The 20845-nt window shown below is 42.5% G+C and overlaps 1 protein-coding gene across 1 annotated transcript in view; it reads left to right on the top strand.

Moving 5' to 3' along the window:
* Positions 1 to 2230: 2230 nt before the first annotated feature.
* grid1a (glutamate receptor, ionotropic, delta 1a) overlaps positions 2231 to 20845 on the top strand; it is a 225717-nt gene continuing 207102 nt past the window's right edge. The window contains exons 1-2 of the mRNA XM_040139593.1: positions 2231 to 2334; positions 3940 to 4095. Of these exons, the coding sequence (XP_039995527.1) occupies positions 2256 to 2334; positions 3940 to 4095 (235 nt within the window). The 5' untranslated portion in view covers positions 2231 to 2255. The remainder of the gene's footprint in view (positions 2335 to 3939; positions 4096 to 20845) is intronic.

Below are 20845 nucleotides of genomic sequence, written 5' to 3' on the forward strand. Positions count from 1 at the left end.
AGGGTGGGTAAATCGTTATTTTCCTGGTGACGGATCTCTACCGAGATTTATAGAACCAAACAAATAAACAAACAGAGAGATATTCAGTGGGCAGTGAGATGGCTGACTCGGTTTGCTCTACAGGTGCTTTTTTTTCTTTTTTTTTTTTCTTATGCATTTTAGTGAAGGAGCTGTCCACTGCCGGTGGGTGCTGAAAGTTTGTGATCTGCGCCTCTGACAGACTTAACCAAACAATTAAGAGATATTTCCGTTTTTATTGCAGTCACGAGAAATATCCTTTAATTGTAAGATTATGCCGATCTAGAAACCCCCTCTCTTGCACGACTTTTTCCTCTTCTTCTTCTTCTTCTTCTTCTTCGTCTTCTTCTTCTTTACAGCTCTCCACATGTCAGGCATTGCTCAAGCATTGTGAGATATGGAACTGGGACCCAATGAGAATTACTGGCATGTTCACGGGAAAAAAGAAAAAAAAAAAAAAAAAAAAAAAGCCTGTCCTTAAAATTAGCCAACACCGTAACGTAATCCCGCGATAAAAAACAACGAGGGCGTCGATTTTGCTAAAGGAACAATCAATAAGGATGTGGCAAAACACTGAGCTACTTTGTGTTTGTTCAGCAAAAGGCTCCTCCGTTAACTCCGGTCCAGCTGTTCCTCCGGCGTGGCTCCTGTCACGTCCCTGTCCCTCATCCGTCAGCCCTCGCCGAGGAGCATGGCGCGTGCAAAATCCTTCTCTCTGCCCACACCAGCCGAGGTCCGTCGCTACCGAGGCGCGCCGAGAATGTGTCTCGGTCTCCCTGCCCTCTCACACCTTCCCTGAGAACGCCAACTTCCCCAAAAAGTACACACCGCCGTCGAGTTCTCACCTCTCGAGCCGGTCTCGTGTGTCGGCTTTTGACTTGCGAGCGCTTTGGCGCGCACGTGTCCTTCTGGCCAGTGTGGCACAAAAGGCTGACAGAGTTTACGCTTCGCCTGTCGTAACCTCCGGTCATACGTTTCAGCTAGTACCGGCTCTCCAAGCGTCTTCCCCCGGCCGGTCCAAATCATTTCTACCCGGCGTGTCGGGACAGCAGCCGAGTCGTGAAGTCTCTGCAGTCACGTGATCGAGACAGTACTGAAGAGTGCGGGTTTTTTTTTTTCCCTTCTTCCCATCCCTCGGAGTGTGTATGTGAGCGTCTCTCCGTGTGTAGTTAGAGGGGTGTCCCTCCTCCGCAGTTTTTTTTTTTTTGCTGCTTGCCATGCTTTAGACGCAGGAGCGCAGGGAGAGAGGCGAGAGTGAGAGAGGTACCGCCGGTCTCTCTCACCGGGGCTACCTGTCTCTTCAGTTTTTACCTCGGGTCCCCGTCGGTTCCTCCTCGTCTTTTTTTTGAGCCCACCTTCCCGTGGCCGGCTTGTTTTTGTTGGTTTTAAAAAAATAATAATAATAATAAAACGAGAGAAAAGAAAAAGAAAAGAAAAGGGAAAAAAAACAGTGGTGATTTCTTTCATGTGGGTTTGGTCTGCCAGAAGGAGGACCGGGGTTCTGTTTTGCACTGGGTTTTGATCATCTTCTTTTTTTTTTTTTTTTTTTTTTTTTTCTTCCTTCCTTGTGGTGCTCCATTTGGACGGTATAGGACGGCGGAGCAGAGCTTGGATGAGCCGCCGCGCTGAAATCCCGAGATGGAGTTGCTGCTGATCTGCCTTTCCCTGTGGATATTGCAATGCAATTCGGCCAGGGCGGACTCCATCATACATATCGGTAAGCGTCCGACGACACCGCATGCCGTTCGGGTGAGACGGGTGTCGAGGCAGGGCGTGCGGGAATAAAGCCCAGCCAGCGCAGACTGCGTTGATCACAGAATTTCGGTGGGAGGGCGGGATAAACAGTCGATTCCGCTCGCATCCCGTGTTTAAGCGACACCTCGACACTCAAGCGAGTTGAAAAGTTGCCGTTTTGTGAATGCCACTGCACTCTGACCTTTATTGCCAGGGCTGTTTTCTTATCTTTACCACTAGTTATGCATTAGCATATATATATATATATTTTTGCAGACATTCACTTTTCGACGGCAGATCACTGCATTCATGTGGGCTTCAGGTCGAAACCTGACCACTGTCGGCCCGTCAACCGCATTTCGATATTCCCCGAACCGCGGATCACAGTGAGCCCGAATGAGGCTGAGGCTTTTTTTTTCTTCTTCCTTCCTTGTGGTGCTCCATTTGGACGGTATAGGACGGCGGAGCAGAGCTTGGATGAGCCGCCGCGCTGAAATCCCGAGATGGAGTTGCTGCTGATCTGCCTTTCCCTGTGGATATTGCAATGCAATTCGGCCAGGGCGGACTCCATCATACATATCGGTAAGCGTCCGACGACACCGCATGCCGTTCGGGTGAGACGGGTGTCGAGGCAGGGCGTGCGGGAATAAAGCCCAGCCAGCGCAGACTGCGTTGATCACAGAATTTCGGTGGGAGGGCGGGATAAACAGTCGATTCCGCTCGCATCCCGTGTTTAAGCGACACCTCGACACTCAAGCGAGTTGAAAAGTTGCCGTTTTGTGAATGCCACTGCACTCTGACCTTTATTGCCAGGGCTGTTTTCTTATCTTTACCACTAGTTATGCATTAGCATATATATATATATATTTTTTGCAGACATTCACTTTTCGACGGCAGATCACTGCATTCATGTGGGCTTCAGGTCGAAACCTGACCACTGTCGGCCCGTCAACCGCATTTCGATATTCCCCGAACCGCGGATCACAGTGAGCCCGAATGAGGCTGAGGCTTTTTTTTTTTTTCTGACCAAGCTACCGCTTGTCTGCGCCCGACAAGCCTCAACTTTCACCGGAACGTGACTGCAATGTCAATAACAGGACAGAGGGAATGTCAGTGGACTTTCGTTTTAGAGATGCAAAACGCATAGAGCCTCTTTGTACCCAAACTTCAAACCAGAGCTGCCGTTTTGTTTTTTTTCAGAGATCGGGGAGGCTTTAAACTCATCGTGACATTCGGGTGGTTCTGCTCTGGTGTTTGTCCTTAAACATCGCACTACATTTCATTTTCTTCTTTTTGAAATACACACTTGACCTCCCCTCTCCACACGCACATACACTGAATAATTGCCCGGTTTGTTGTCCTTTCTCATGCACGCACAGTCTCGGAGCCACTTACAACGAGTGGCTTTGTAATCTCGAATAAAAATGTCAATGTCACTGTGAGCAAATCTCGTCTCGGTGCTCCTCTGTTGCTGCTGTTGCTGATGCTGCTGCTGCTGCTGATGCTGCTCACAGTTTACTGCAACAGTCTGGCGAGCAGCAGGTGCTCAGTCACTGGCTTAATACAGCGGTGGGACTCCATCCAGATAATATTGGCCGAGGCCCCCGCATAGCGTTTGGGCACCCCAGTTATACTTCTGGTTTCCCTGAAACCCCTTCCCGTGATATATGTGCGCCTCCCAATAGCAGCCGATGCCATTTTGATAAACAGAGGAAGAAAGCGAGAGGGGGGGAGACAGTTGAGCATCAGTGTGCCACCCACACAAGGCCTAAAATGCTTCTTGGTTATGATGGCATTGATCTAGTGGACGTGACAGCCATTTATTTTCCGAGTTTGGCTACTCAATGCGTCAAACGATGCCGTGTTTACGAGGCCCTGTCGCTCTCCATGGTGCTGAAATCTTCCCGGGGCGCGCTGGAGACGCACATGTTGCACAACTTCAAGGTTAAATAAACCACAACACGAAACGACTACATGCCACGTACAAACTTTCACTTATCCATCACCGTGGCATGTTCTGGACAATCGCAGTGAAAAGCTACTATATAGTCTGTAACAGCGATGGTCCAACAATGAGGGTGCAGCTCATTCACTTCTCCTCCACCTCAGACTCTACTGTGCTATCACACTTCACTCGCTCGAGTTCTTCTAACTCTCCAAAAAACATGTGATTGTTGTATTCAACAGGTGCCATATTCGAGGAAAACGCTGTGAGAGATGACGAGATTTTCCAACTTGCCATCTCCGACCTGAGTCTGAACGACGACATTCTGCAGAGCGAGAAAATCACCCACTCTGTGAAACTTATCGAGCCTAACAACCCTTTCCAGGCTGTGCAGGAAGGTTAGTGCGATTCCCCTGGATCATTTCTGCAATAAACTGCTGGTGTTGCTCATTCACATGTTGATCAGTCACTGCCGTGGCCAGTGGAGCAGGCTATGGTGATGATCTTTGTGTCTCTGTGAGTGAGGAAAATGGCTGTGTGTGTGTCTGTGTCTGTGTGTGTGTGTGCGTCGCCACCTGCAAAGCGCTGTGCCAAATCAAGGTGTCTTCTATGCTTAAAAAGCTAGGTGGAAGCATTGCGTTAGAGCACAGCAGCTAAGGATAACATGCTATGTGAGGGAAAAAATAATTTGAAGATGATCAAATGTAATTCCAGCACCGATGCTCTACTCATGTAATCGCAGGAGAGAAAAAAATATTTCTGGCTTGTATGTCTCTTTGAAGGATGAGCACCGCAATCTTGTTCATGCACATTTCTCAGCCTTCAGCGTTTTCCTTGAAATGTTTTGTCTGCCTCATTTGGATTCCCCATAATTGTCTGTACACACCTCCACGAAACAGCCAGGAAATCAGCAATGAAATTATTTTAGTCAAGGTTATTTCTCTCAGTCATTGAAAGGTGGACCCATACACTGTTGACTGCAAAAGTGATTAAAGATTCTTCTGCTAAAATGAATCATTAAGGGTTTAACAGGTTCCTAGGGACCTTCAAAGGCTCTTTATATCCCCTGCACTTAGTTACCATATTGTGCTTTCGTCCCAGGTTGAACAAAGGCCTTGATGACTCGTTGCTATTCATAGTAGCCCTGACAGGCACAGAAAGATTATAACATGTCCTGCCTTTTGCTATAATTAGCCCCTGTTATTTAGCCGTGGTGCTTAACAGTGTCACAGATATCTAGTATTCCAATTCACACTGCTTTTGTGAACTTAAATCCTGATGAGGTTCACGTGAAGCTGGCAGGTTCTTTAAATAGACTGAAGTACACAGAAGAGATATCCCAGCTTGCTGCTGCAGTGATAAGATAAAAAAACGTATTACACACATGTGTGACTTGGCTAATTTATCATTTGCTGTTGTTTGAGATGCAAAAGTGTAGTAATTAAACAGACTCGCCAGCAGATCATTTGCCATTTGTGCAGTACTCTAATTAGTTCAGTAGTATAGTCAAAGATGGAGTCATACTTTCCCAATGTAGACCTACGCAGCGTGGAGAATGTACACACTGAACTCACTTTATATATCTAAGTTGTTTTCTTTTGACGATCCCCTACACAATACACTTTTAGTAACACAATTTCATGTCTGTACAAAGCTTAAGGGCATACAGAAGTTGTTGATGATGCTGTAAAAAGAAAAAAATTGTGAAAATGTGAAGAGACTTTGTCACTGCAGCGCTTGTTATTACATACGGAATAAGATTCAGAGCTTATTTCTTACGATTTAACTGCCTTTTGTTGGTCTTGAGTGGGTGTCAATTAACATGCTTAATTATTGTTTATGGTTTGGCTCCTGACGGTAGAATATTCTCAGAGGTGGGCGATTAGGGGGCATTCAGTTTCTGGGGACAGTGGGGAATAATGTGCAGTCAAGGGCGTGAGGATCGATGGGTGACCCCGGATTCGTGCACAAGACACAAGGCAGGGTGGCGAGTGTTAAGTGACAACTTGGTTAAGCTGACCTTTTGCTTTGCTCTTTTGTTCACTGCCATCCCACTGTGAGTGGCAGTCAGGACCTTGCCATTACATGGCAAAGAGGGAGGGGAGCAGAGGGTGGGCACAAACACGGAGGGGATGGCGGCGAGTGAGTGGAATGAGGATGAGATGATAGCAGAGGAGGGTGAGAAGGTTGGGAAGAGCAACGGGGATAAGAATAACCAAGAGTACCAGCAAAGGTGGGGAAAAATGAAAAAAAAGAAGAAAGAGAGTTATGATCAAGACCTGAATAAACATGAGTGGATAAAAGAAGTGCAGGAGGTGAGTGAAAGGAGTAGTTGCAACGTCATGTTTGTCCCTATTTGGCTGGCACTGTCCTTGCACTGGTGGAACATATATTAACAAGGATGCCACACAGACACCGTGCACACAGAAAACCTCAACTATTCAGTCTTCCCATCCTCTTATTGTTTAAAGATGACAGCTCAAGGCTGGCTGGATATACCGCCTGATCACACAACTGGCAGATGCTGCCCTATTTATAGGCTGGAACAACTGGAGAGATTGAATAGGGCGATTTCAACACCGGGAGCGAAAACTCAGAAGAATATCTATCTCTCGCATACAGATGTCTGTCATGAGAATTATGGTTTTTGGATGCCATCAACTTGTGATACAATCGCAGGAACAAAACAAAACAAAAAATGTTGTCAGTGCAACCCCCCCCCCCTTTTCCCCTTCACTCCTTAGACTTTATACAGATCAAGGTGAGGCACTGGAAAGACTGATAAAAGGGGCAAAATCCTCTTTTTATTTAAATTGTATATAATTCCTTGGAAGGGAAGGTTGACGTGACTCCAATGACTTGGCTACATGCACACGTTCTGCCATTCTGATCAATTTTAACATCAGGTGTGGTGCACTGCCATATCATAAATAGTAAGCTACCACTACACACTTTACATCTTGGACAATGCAATTCCAATGTCTCCATCCTGAATGTCTCAAGAATAGAATATATCTGATAAATGATAAAAATAAACCAGGCTGTGGTGACTTTTAAAAGATAAGGAAATCCATTTTAACTGGTTTCTCACACATCCTGAGATTTGAACCCCTGATTTCCTTCCCACCTTCACTTAAAAATAGAAATGTGTCCTCTAGGACTGATAAGTATACATAAAAAACAAAGCTCCATCACCTTTTATGTCTCGCATTTTATTCAGAGGAAATGGCAGAAAGGGGACAGCAAAGCTGCCACCTTGCTGTTTGATTATGTGACTCCAAACCTATGCATATTTCAAGAAAACTTTTCCCTGTAAGGTGGATTTTTTTTTCTTGCTGGAATTGCTCAAGAGGACATGAGCACAAACCTCTTCAGACATATTATCAAATGTGAGGAGGCCCCTATTGCACCAGCAGTGACTTACTCCATCCCTCAGAGCAGGGGCGAGGGAATATGAACCATATAGTGTTTGTGCAACTTTTGGGATTTTTCCTGCCATCCAAGCATTGAAGGGATAGACCAAATAATTTAAACACCTCATAAAAAGTGACACTAATGCACCATAAGACAACTAACAGAGAGCCGAAAAGGTCAAATTGCCATTGCTCCAGGTGCATGGACAAACACAGCAAGTTAAAACAAGAATTTGCATCCATACTGGCAGCTCTGTGAGGCTGTACTTTGGCACAGCAATGTTTTGAGCTAAATGTCAACATGCTAATATTTTAACAGTGACAATGCTAACAAGCTGATGTTTAGCAGGTATAATGTTTACCATGTTTATCAACTTAGTTTAGCATGTTAGCATTTTAACACTTGCTGATTAGCACTAAACACGAAGTGTTGATGACGGGAATGTTGTTATTTTTGCAGGTATTTGGTCAAAGTATTGGGCGTGAATTTAAACCATAATCTGACGATTATGCTAGATGAAAAGTCAGAGAATCAACAAAGTCATTAGAATTTATCGTCTCGGAATCTCGAATATCTTTTATTTCACTGCAATCAACCCAAAGGTTGTCAAGATATTTCACACAAATCAAAAGTTTTTGAGGAATATCAGTGTGGACCAAATAACATGGCTAAAAACAGGACAACAGTCATCACAACCTGTGACAAACATAGATAAACTAAAAAGACAAATATAAATCCCAATCTCAAACTAATCTATATTGATATGTTGGACATAAACAGTAAATAGGGGTTTACAATCTCTGCTAATTGGCTTCCAATCTACCTTCCGCTATAGCAGGGATTTTAAAGTACTTTTTTATGAGGTGTCGATATTATTTTGTCAAAATCCTGCGGGTTCCCAATGCATTTTAAAGCAAACATTTAGAACAAATCAGGTAGAAAACACAGCCATCTGGCCACAGTTAGCGGAAGCAGTTTCCTGTACCATAATGTGCAGTAATTTGTTGAGTGTTCTGTCCCACTGAGTCCTCTTCATACACCGCACCACAAGTGACCCCCCATTTTCATCTAACCCCTGCCAAGGTAACATCAAGGAGAATTAAATTCTTTGCCCTTTCTGTCCCTTTAAGCTAACAGACTTTGAGTAAATTGCATTGCAATTCTTTTTTTGTCTTTTTCCTTTGCTCAAACTATAATGACAAAAGTCAAAATATTGGTTCCTTTGAAGTGTTGGCATGGGTAATGTATAATCCTCCATCTGATCCTCTGCTTATGACAACTCATTACTTGCGGTGCTCTAAACGTGATGGAATGCAGCCCTTTCACTATTATTGTCCCCATGAATTTAATAATGCTGCATAAATCTTGGTAATGGATTTGTTTGTGTTTTTATGTCTTTTTTTCCAGCTCTACACAGAGGAAGGATGATCAGGCCATTTTACCGACCCCTGTTAATTACCCAGCGGTTGTTTTAATCTGTCATGAGTTCCTCAGTGGGCTGTATAAAGGCCTGCTGGTACCTTAATCAGCTAAGTGATGTTGCGGCAGAATTATACATTTTACCATTTAATCCCTCCACAATGTGAGGCCAACTACTCAGCATCAGTGTAGGGTTAACCTATAGTTGGTTGCTTGAGTTTGCACAGTAGTGCACAAAATCTACACAGGTGGTCCAGTTCATGGTAAAAGAAAAAAAAAGGTTTAATTACTATTTAGAAGAGCAATAGATTAGAAAGGCAGAGTATTACTCATTTCAGCCATTTTAAAATAATAATAATAATAATAAACCAGTGATTCCCAAGTAGGAGAGCTACTTCTGCAGATGCCAGAGGACACCTGGAGAGATTGTGAAATGCCTCATCCTGTTTGAAAAAATAAAAAAGATGATATGGTTAAAAAATATACAGTACTGTGCAGACGTTATAGGCACAATAATTAAAGTGAGGATGCTTTCAAAAATGATGCCCTGAATAGTTTTTATTTTTCACTTAACTTCATACAAAGTGCAGTAAACAGAAAAAATCTAAATCAAATCAATATTTGGTGTGACCACTCTTTTTCTCTAAAACAGCACCAATGCTCAGCGGTACACTTGTGCACAGTTTTCCAAGGTACTTGGCAGGTAGGTTGTTCCAGGAAAACTTGGAGAGCTTGCCTCAGTTCTGTCATGGATTTAGGCTGTTTCAGTGTCTTCTGTCTCTTCATGTAATCCCAGACTGACTCCAAGATGTTGAGATCAGGGCTCTGTGGGGGCCACACCATGTGCTGCAGGACTCCTTGTTCTTTTTGTTACTGAAAATAGTTCTTTATTACTCTGACTGTAAATTTGGGGACACTGTCCCACTGAATGAATGAATTTGGAACTGATCAGATATCTCCCAGATGGTGTTGCTGGGTGGACATTGTAGGCTAAAGTGCCTACAATGTTTGCACAGTACTGTATATGCATAGTATACATCCTCATATGTGTGTTTAAGAGGAAATGAACACACAAATGGAACTGCAAACCCTTGTGAAGCTGATCTTCAATTTTGCTCAGCGTCACATCAACCAAAAAACTGTTTCAGGCTGACTCCCCAGGACTGACAAAGACCTAAAAACTAATTAGCATGCAAGGAGAAAAAAAACAAAACAAAACACAAAAAAAAACATGGAAAAGTGATGCAAAATGGTTGAAACTTCGGGCTTCTGCCATTCCAAGCGGTACAGTAGCAGCACAAATGCAAACTTGGCCTAACCAAATAAACAACTGCAGGATCACTAGGTATTCTGCCACAAGCAGTTGGTTTCAGGTTAACATTTTGTTGATAGTAGCAACCACTACTGGGGCAGTGTCCAGGCAAATATTGAGGGGAATCTTTTATCTTCTCTCCAGATTCTCTTATTGGAACATTATCTTCAGGTGATTGTAGATTTGTGATTTAGTAGAATTTAGTTTTTCTGTGATCAGCTTACTGCTAACCAAGCTAGCCACTTTATTAGCTGTCTGCTGATGTATTGCTATATTGCTGAATTAAGCTAATGTTGGGATAACTGTTTTACTACTTTCTATGAGAATTTGTTGTTGATCTTTCACTGGTGACAATTTGTGTCTTCCTGACATGACACAAACAGTAACTAACGTGACAGCTAGTGGCCGACGCTTTTGTGAATCCAGTTACCATGTTAGTGTATGAACTACTTTTTACAATACCTTTGGTCTAATCCTCCTTTATGGAGTCTCATTGCTTTCTGATTTGCAATTACTATCATTGAATTTGTTGTTAAATACTGTTAAACACACTAAAAACGTCAAAGGAAATCCAGTGTTAAGTGGTGTACAGGTACTTGGGCTCATCTAATAGGGCTGTGAGGATACGTCAGGTTTATAAGGTTGGGAAGCACTGTAATAACCAATAAATACAAATAAATCATAACCTGCCCACCAATTAAAGCTATATACACACACACTGAACAATTCCCCTTTGGTATTGCTAGTGCTTTGTCTTATCTTCTAAATCCAAAATAAAGCAGATAGGATTTTGTTCACATTTTGGTTATGAATGCTGAGACACACACCCACTTGAAATGGATGTCCTGTCTCCTGATACTGACCTGACAAGTTGTAGCTTGAAGTCCTGCCATCCTGCTGGGTTTGAGGTTATGATAAAACAGCGAGAGATCCCCGCAGTGCAACTGAGCTCGTGTGGACTTTGCATAATTGAGGGCAGTTTCTGCATTAGTTGTTTAACGGTGCAATGAACAATGGTTGATTAACAGTGTATCAGAGATCTTGGATGTGTTGAGGCTTTATTTGATGTTTCGATGCAACTGCCCTGTTATGTGTGTTATGGATATTATCACAGTATGTTCAATTCTGTGATGTTTTGTTCCTTGCTTTCTGCACCCATTCTTTCCTCTGTCTGCTTCCATACAACTCATTTTATCTCCTGGAAGAGATTTCAAAGGCAAAATACTACTTCTCTTTGTTACACAGCTCCTTTTTTTTGTGACATTACGCCTGTTATGGAACTGACAGTGCAGTTCTGTGGATTATATAAACCTCTACTTGCTCTTCTGTACCTGTGCCATTCACACCATACAGTGTGGATGGCATAGGGGATGCCCTATGGGACTTGTAGTCTTCTGTGGGCTTTTAGACACACTGAAGAATATGTATTCTGCAGGCTTTTCTTCAGAAAAGCTAGAGTCAGCAATGTCTGGCAACTGCTGGCCAACACATGCCACAGAGGGAGCAGAGACAGAGAGCAGAATATAGTAGGGGAGAGAGAGAGAGAGAGGTTAAGGCTGTTAAATGCTGGATTTGCTTAGCAAGCCTACAGGTTTTGTCCTCTGTGCTGTACAGGAACAGCCGGTCAGTATTCCTCTCCTGCAGTGGGATACCTCTTTGTCACATAGTCTCGACATCTGTACAAGATGTCTCTTTTGGCAGTTCTCAGACTACTCTCGAAAGGAGCACAGGGACATTTCCGAGTATCCATTTATTTAAAAAAAACAAACAAAAAAACCCCTGAAAACTTTCAGTGTTATTTCGGAGTCAGAAGCCTTGGTCTGCCGATTAACTTCAAGAAAAACGTCTGCCACGTCTGATCTATATTCAAAAGGAATTATCGTCAGCATGCCAAATGTCACCATGAGCGTGGATTTTAGTAATCTTTTAATTTGAATAAACAGGGCCAGCCTTGTTGTGAGGCATGGAAAGAAGTTCCACAAGCAAATAAAGATATAAAATTGAGAAAGCAATCCACTGCTTTGATGGCTGTAGTCTTTCAAGGGATTATTTACAGATTTTTAAGGAAACAAGAAAGTTATGTTTGGTCTTTAATGTAAACAGTATTGCGCTAATTAGAGACGGTTGGAGTCACACTGGATCTTTGTGCGTTTATGTATTCATCACATTCACACACACCATGCTGCCACACTGGCGTAATGTGTGTGCGGGATTCCTAAATTTGGCATCAGAGAATATTATTTGGGTCATTTAGCACTGTCAGACAATGACATCAAACTAGCAGGCAACCAAACTTATCCTGACCTGGTTCTGTAATCGTTATTTGAAGACATCAAGCACATGTATTGATTTTCCGATATGACATCAGCATCTGATGCCCGATGGATGGCTAAAAGAGGAAAAAATTTATCAGAACACCTGCATGCATGCCACACATAACTCATCGAGCTGCCTGTTATACCTACACATGAACACACAACATATGTTTTCCCTATCACAGGTCTCCTTGCCGCATGTCTTATTCATGTTCCTGTCTTGTCTGGTGTGACAGATTTATAACGAGCTGTAGAGAACACTGTGACAGATGTTAGTGCTTTGCCACGACCCCAAACAGCCCCCAACCACCGCTGGGGATTGGCCATCAATACTACTCTACCTGTTAGAGAGAGACTGAGTGAGACTGAGACACACACGCGGAGGGAGAGAGAGAGAGAGAGAGAGAGAGAGAGAGAGAGAGAGAGAGCGAGAGAGAGAGAGAGAAAGAGAGGTTGCCCAGAGATGTTCTGTCCAATCAGATTGATTCTGATGAGGCCCTCGGCGTTGTAATAAATCGCAGTCCCACGTTACTAGCATCATTTCTCTTTGTACGCACTGTTATGATTCAACTTTATTGAGCTGCCTAAAGTGTACTGAGATGGCAGGGATGTGGATTGTTGTGGAGGTAGAGTGGGAGTATGAATGGTAGGAGAGGATTTGTTTGTCTCTGCATCATGGCATGAATATTTGCCTTTATGTGTGTGGTTGCATGCTGTGATGTATGCGAGCGTTTGTGGTAGTTTTATAGAGGCTGTGTTTGTGGATTTCTTTGAAAAGTGGTGCTGTGGTTTGGTGAGAGGTGGTGTTGGTCATGATAATAGTTTGGAGATGGGAGGGTGTAACTCCCTCTTTCACTCACTTCTGTTGCTGACTAGCTCAGAGGGAAGTGTGTATAATTTACTACCCGCCACCTGCACCATTGGCGGCAAGAAGACTTCATTCCAGGATGGAAGACAAGGAAAATCAGCCCCCAAGTAAATCCTATTAGAGGCTAAACAGGAGTCAGCCAAAGAAATGCTGTGCGGCAATCTCCGACTTCACACTCTTTTCAGAGAGGGGGGAGTGAGGCGAAGGGGTGAGGGGTGGAATAGGAGTCTTACTGAGAGTGAAGGGTGAAGCAGAGTGAACTGGGGAGCAGGTATGATGACAAGAGAGAAAGTGGGGTGATGTTGATGGCAGAAGGCAAGGGGTAAGATAATGCGGGGAGACAAGGAGCAGAGGCTGTGAAATCTTGGGCCTTACGGAAGACAAGAGGGGCCAAGTCTTTTGAAACTGCAGATTGGGCTCACTAGCCTCATTGATGAAGAGATGCCAAAATGTATTTGGGAGCCATTGTTTGCATTACTGCCCACAGACAGGGATGCCGAGTGAGACCATCTGTCACAAGAATCCCTCCTCGGTCTTCCTCGCTGTGTTTCTGACTCTCTGTCTCTCTCTCTCACTGCCATGGGTCCTCCACCATGCCCAGGCAACATGGATTTTATCCAGAGATGAAGCTAAGCTAGTGTGTAAGCTCTCTCTGAGTGAAATCAAAACCCAGCTTAAACCTCATGACTGAAAGCCTAAAAGAGTGTAGACGGTGAAACATACAGGCATCACTGAAAACTGGGTCGAATATGCATACTAATATAAATGTACCTCAAACAGTTTGGCTGATGAAAAAGTCTTTTACTTTATTCTACAGTAAAAATCATCACAAGCCATTGCGTGATTACTCTTGATACACTGATTTATCTTTGACTCGTTTCTGTGCTCATTCATCAACTGTTATCCCTTTTAACAGTAATCGATGCAACACATCACAGCTGAGAGACAGCTGTTACTCTCTTTCACATGGGGTGTTTAACATGTTAATGTCACTAAATGGAGAAATGCATTTCTGCAACCAATTGGAAGGAGGAGAAAAAAAAAAAAACACCACAACACTAACAGTGAGTCTGTCTTATTCACAGATCGTCTCACCTGAGGATAAAGAGCTAAGTCTAAGATAAATAATATATTTTTTTATTGTTATTGATTCTAAATTGCACTGAGTAAGAATTTAAGTATAAGCAGGCCACCATTTGTCATGTTTTCTAATCCACCGCATTACTGCATCGAGGCAAATCATTCTGGGAGCACTCGTGGGATTTGTAGGCCTAATTTCTGTTATACTAACCCATTACAAGTACATGAGTTCTCTGTAGGTCATATCAAAGAAAGTTGTCATGGCTGGTTTTTAATGATCTCTAGAACAAGCTTTTGAAATCCTGTGCCACAGGATTCTTTGAATCCCTCTTTTTCCCTTAGTTATCTCAATATAAAGAGGTTCTAATTAGGTGGCCTCATTCAACAGAAACACCCAACACCTCACCTACATGACCAACATACCCAAACAAAGAGTAAGAAGCACTGTTTGATGTTATTTGTAAAGCCGTCTTTCTGCAATAGCTAGGGGCTGAAATTGTTAGTGACCAACTGATGACGAGCATCTTTCTCTACAGAAATGGTTCCCAAACTCTGAAAAACCATGGCGTCCATTCGTAGTGATCTTTGCCCAAATGTACATACACATGTGTACTTAACTGTAGGTTAAAAATCACACCATTAAATGTGAATATTGCAAATGACTGGTCTGCGGTCCATTGCGATGGCCCCTCCTGCTGTCAGCTGAAGCCACAAAGGCACTCCACAGTGTACTGACATAGTAGCACTGACCTAGTGCGACCAAGACTCTTATGTTCCTTGACAGTGTCATTTCATAGCCATGAGGTGACAATAAAAGTACTTAACTGTGATCCTCTTCAGTTAAACGTGCGACTCGACAGATAGTTCATGGCAATCCATCCAATATTTGTTGAGATATTTCACTAAAAACCTCAATTTTTAACCTCTGTTCCACTAGAGAAATGTCAGGGGATCTCCAAAATAATTAGGGTTCATCCTGTGAGCAACATGCATATCTGCACAAAATGTCAGACGAATATTGCCATCCATACAGCCACACCGCTAGTATGTGTAATAGATACCGCTAGTAAGATTAATAGATAACAAATAAATAGAGGTTAGAAATATAGTTCTCAAAGTATCTATCCAGTTTAAAACGGGCAGATGTTTGATTGGTAGTTTTGTGTATTTTGTGGGAAGGAAAGTGTGCCCACAAAATACTCAGTGAAAGAGGTGATAAAGAGAGCGCTGTTAATGTACTGTTTGCGACTTCAAGCCTTTCAAACCCAAGACAACGTGAATGATTCATTATTTCACTTGGCCAAGACAGGGCAGGGTCATCGTCGCGCATTATCATGTCACTCTGAGACATACAGCCATTTTGTTTGCCTCAGACATGTTTCCAAAGCATTTTGCAGCTACAGTTTTCTGCTGTCACTTCAATCACTGCATGTTTACTTTTCTTGCAAAGGACTGAAAAGCGCATTAGTACTGTGTAAATAATTACAGTGTACATGTCATGTCTTTTACCTGTCATGCAGGTTTGGCACATCTTTGTGTGCCTTGCCGTGAATGTTGACACGCTGTATTTCGTCTGTTTTTGTGTGTTACTGTGCTTCTTAAAATCTGCAACACCACTGCTGTGACCCAGGTTTAACTCTCAGTAGTCATACTTCCAGCTTGGTGCCGTGCTCCGGCAAACATTTGCTCCAATGGTTTAGAAGTCAGGATAGACACACACAGAGTTATAGCAAATCTGAAAAACTTAATCTGCCCCCTTCTTTTTTTTCTTTTGGAGTTGTTTCAGGGGTCATCTTCTTTGTTATGAGCACAAGGATGGAGAGTCAGTAAGAGGAGCAGCTTTGTATTTAACTGGTTTTTAGCCATGACACTTTGTACAGACGTTTATGGTCAGCAGAAAATGAATCATAATGACATTTATGATCCCCAGAGTCACCACGAGGTTGATATTTTTGGTTTTAAGTGAAATGTCTCCACAACTTTTGGATGGATTGTCATGAAATTTTGACACTCATGCCTCCCAAAGGATGAACTGTAATAACTTTGGTGTCTTTTCATCTAGTGCCACCATCTGGTCAACATTTCAGTTTGTCCAGTACTTTTGTTTATGACTAGATACCTGCAAAACTAACTACATTAAGATCAGCCTCAGTCGTACTTTGTGTGTAGTGATAGTGATAATTAACACGTGTTACCATGCTTTAACACTAAACTAAGATGGCAAGCATCGGTAACATTACACCTGCTTAACATCAGCATGTTAGCATTGTCATTGTGAGCACGTTAGGATTTAACTCGAAGCACCACAGCCTCACAGGGACATTAGCATGGCTGTAGACGCTTAGTCCTGTTTGGAACCAAATAACTGGTTTAAATTGTATGTGGTAGACAGTAAATGGTAGATATTATTACAAAACTAGATGTTGTTCCCAACTGACTTTTGTGACAAAGCCATGCCACAAGGTTTTCATACCAGTTCTGTTGAAGTATCGTCTTTGAAAGACCATAGCAAATTTGGCTTTGTTTCGAAAATTCAAACTTTATCAACTGTTTCATTGTCTCTACCCACACTTAATTTAAACTAAAATTGATCATGGTTGTCCTCAGGACCGATCCTGCTAGACTTGTAGATAACTGACCCCGTGCTGGTCTAAACTAAACTCAATGATAGATACCATGCAGAGCAAAGAGCTTTCTTGAGAATGTCCACAGAGGGGATCCAGTCATCAGAAGCGGGCAACTTTAAGTGATTGGCTGCTCAGGGTTAGTGATCCGGATAACTGCATACATTTAATATATACACTCAGGATGTGAAGGCACATGACAAGTGGCTTTAAATATCATAAGCATATGCTGAAACTCCCACATTAGGGAATTACATAATGCATTTTCTCATCTAGATGAATTCCGTGTATATATTTGAGCCTTCACAGTGTCCCAATTTTCTGTATGGTTCCTGGAAACGTGTAATATACCAAGCGTCATGCCTCCGGATAATTTTTTGCATAAATCAACCTTTAAACGATCAGTTGGATCATATCTTCTGTTCAAACAGCAGCAGATTTTTCCTTTGCAAATATTCGAATGCAGTCAGATTGCAGATAACAGAACAGAGCGCAATAACATTTTCACACTAGAAACAGCAACACCCACCCACTAACTTCCAAACGATGATGTGGTTGGCCCTTAGGTATGGTGCACGTAGTAACAGGTTGTCTAAGACTCCATCCAGGTAGAAATTGGATAAAGGTACACACACTCTTACACACACAGCAAAACAAATAACCAACCCACCCCTGGGCAAAAATAAGATTGGCTCCAGTGATTTTCAGCCACTTACGGCCTTAGTTATCAGTGCCTTCACCACTGGCACAGAAGCAGATACTGTGTCCTGGGCAACAACAGAAAAAAAAATAATGAAATGCTTAGAAGAGTTACATTTTCATAAGGTCATACACAGGGAACACAACAAAAACTTTCAGTATGTAGAGGCTTAACTTTTCTATAAAAGAGCAGTATCACAATCAGAAAAAGATGCCTCAAAAGCGCCATGACAATATACAAAAGAGATGAGTAGGAAGAGAAGAGAAGCAGATCGCCTCGAGGGGAGAAGGAGAGGAGGAGCGGTGGAGGAGGATGTGGCAGCATTTCAGATCATCTCTCCATCTTTCCCTTTTCTCTTGGACAGCAGGAGGATGTCTGTCAAGGCAATGTCATCATTTCTGGCAGTTCCAGCTTCCTCCTAGCAACACCCTGGCAGGCTGTGCACCCAGGAAGAGAGGCTGGAAAAATGAAGCATCTCCCCACTGAATAGTTGTCCCTCACTGACTCACCACATGGCCACTCACTGACATAACAAAGAATCCTTTTAACAGCACAAAAATGGAAATTCTGGATACAATCAAATGCACATTCGTAGTGTGTGTCCTTTTGTCAGAGCCTTGTATGTGGTTAGTGAAAGTTCACTGAGTGTGTGTGTGTGTGTGTGTGTGTGTGTGTGTATGTAGAGGATGAGGATGTGAATGTAAAAGAAACTTGCTTGTTCATTATTCTTGCTGTGGCATGTTAATGAAGTGCAATTCTTCAAAACCCGCATAACAAGATGTCAAGATAACACTATGCTGTATGGTCATGATTCACCTTAAACCATGTGTCTTATTCCAGTTTGCATTTGAAGGGAGGAATCGAATGCCTTGATCCAGTCCATGGGTTGATATGGCAACGGCTCCCTTCTTGAGAGAGCAAATTTTCCCTGTCCACCTGTTGACGAGGGAGAAACAGACTGAGAGACGTGAGAACTGAAATGGTTTGCGCTTGCTAGCAGGATAAAAATCAAGCCACATGCCGGAGCGTGACAGTGGCCTTATCGTTAAAAATATCTGTCATAGGAGCAATGATTTTTTTTTTTTCCCTCTTGATAACTCAGTAACCACATGATAAAATCAGTCTCTTGAGAGAGATGTTTGGAGCATTTTTTTTTTTTTCACTGATGCCCACTCAAGAGGGAATTCCTATTATGTTAGTGATGATGGATGTGTGCCGAGCAGTGCCCTCTCTTCCTTCAAATTAGCCACTCTCTTTTCACGGATGCCTGATATAATGTGATTCTGTGTAGTGTATAACACAGAGATGGTATCAGGGATTAGCGTCAGGAATATTCAGCTTCATTCGGTGTCATGAAAAAGAAAGCGAGCGAGCAGTAATGACCACGTTCTATTGTTTTCCCCTCTGAGCCCAGAGGAGAGAAAATACATCAGCCTGAAAGTCAAAGTTGGTGGTTGAGGCTGCTGGGATTTTCCTTCACTTTTGTTGGTTCTCTGTGATAAACGGTGATGAAATCGTTGCAATGTGCCTATGTGCTGTCTTTCCATTTCGATATTTCAAGGGCTGGCCGCCATTGGTTTTGTTTTTCATTTGTTTTGCATGAAATATCTGTTGAGGCCACACATCTGTTTTAGTTTTCTGGTCAGTTAAGTGGAATTAAGTACTTAAGCTAAATTTGCTGGTAGTTTCTGCGCTTTGTATGAACAACATTAATGTGATTTAACCAGGATCAGAGTTGACATTAACCACACTAGCCAATAGTCTTTTCCCCTCTGAACCCACTTTCCAAATTCAACACATTATCCGCGTTTAATAGTTCTCAGGCAAGATTGTGATAATTTGTTGTTTGGCTCTGTTTGCTTTACCTTCAGAGAACACTGAGACAAGCTCCTCCCACTACTTTAAGTGCATTTGGAAGGGATTTTCATTTTCATTCTTTTTTTAGGTTGAAAATCCCTGCCTGGAATCAAGACCAACTGTTAAGGAGCTAATAGCAGCTTTTGTTATGAGCCAGATCAGGATCATACCACTGTTTGTGTTCATTAATGTGTTTGCAAATCTTAATACATATACCTGGCTGTATGTGTTGGTTTGGGCATGTATGCTTTGCAGAGGATCAGTGTCATCCCCCGCAGTGAGGAACAGACGCACAGCTATTAGGATTTTGCCTTAAACAGTGTAAATCTCAGATTATGTGTTCCTCTATCAGAGAGCAAGGTCTCCAAAGACTTTTGGAATGTATCTTCAGTAATCTCAATAGCCCTGTAATGCCTTTAAGTCCTCAAATTTCAGTGCACTCAATGCCATTTTAGCTTTTGCTGTCCCTTTAAACTAACCCATTCCATAGCTGATCTCACCCTTTCTAATCCAACACAGCCTATCTCAGCTTTTTTACGGCTCCTTAATGTCTCCCTTTTGCAGTATTTCTGACTGTATGTGCAGCAGGAACAGAGTTTATCCTACTGCTGTGCTGCTGAAGGAAGGAAAAGGCTTTAAAAACTTTGTACCTGCTGCTCTCAGCAGAAATGGATTACACTTGGCACTGGTTTTGGTGAGGATCAATGATGGACTTTAAATAGGAAGAATAAAAATACAGTACCAGGGATGCGTTTGTTTCCTTTGATGCTTTCTTAACCCTGGACAAGCTGCGCAAAGCTGATTATTGATCAGGGTTGATTATTACTTGCCCACAGACCTCAATCTGAAGAGGGGTGTGTACTTAATATAAACTGACCTCAATAAATGTGGGGCTGGGAGAAATATAGCTCAATAAATAACAGAATGTGCAATGTTTGCTTTGGATACATGCCACAATTTTACATAAACGTCTATATTATGGTTTTTCAATTTTGGAGCACATTTATTACTATTAGGGCTGGACAGTAATTTACTTTTATCAACAGTCGAGTTTTAGGGGAATCATATGATGATCTTTTCATCTTTTCATGTTATCATTCCACAGATTTCTGTTGTCCAAATTAATGATTCGTAGTAAGCTATCCTTTTTTATCACTAGCCCTATGATGATGATACAGTAGCATATTTAGCTACTTTATTGATTCTTGTACTCGCAACGGTGAAGCAGTGGTGTTTTGTTAGGCTGTGACACAACCTTATAAAACATAAGCAGACATACAACCGGGTCAGTTCTTTTGGATTCATCTTCTTTTGGTTGGCGATGGAAACTGCAGCATTTCTGACAGGAACAATCCACTTTCATTTGGGGTCTATGTCCACCACACTCGGAATTAAGCCACAAAATGTGGTTTAGTTTGATTGTTAGCGCAGCTGCAAACTAAGCCCATGTTGTTTGTTTCTACAATCCGAGGCCACGTCTTCAGGTCTTCCTCCCATCCCTCTGTTGTAGAAGGCAGACATATGACCACATTATCATATTTATGGTGTGACATGCTGTT

Source organism: Xiphias gladius, chromosome 11, assembly GCF_016859285.1.
Source record: "Xiphias gladius isolate SHS-SW01 ecotype Sanya breed wild chromosome 11, ASM1685928v1, whole genome shotgun sequence".
Classification (NCBI taxonomy): domain Eukaryota; kingdom Metazoa; phylum Chordata; class Actinopteri; order Istiophoriformes; family Xiphiidae; genus Xiphias; species Xiphias gladius.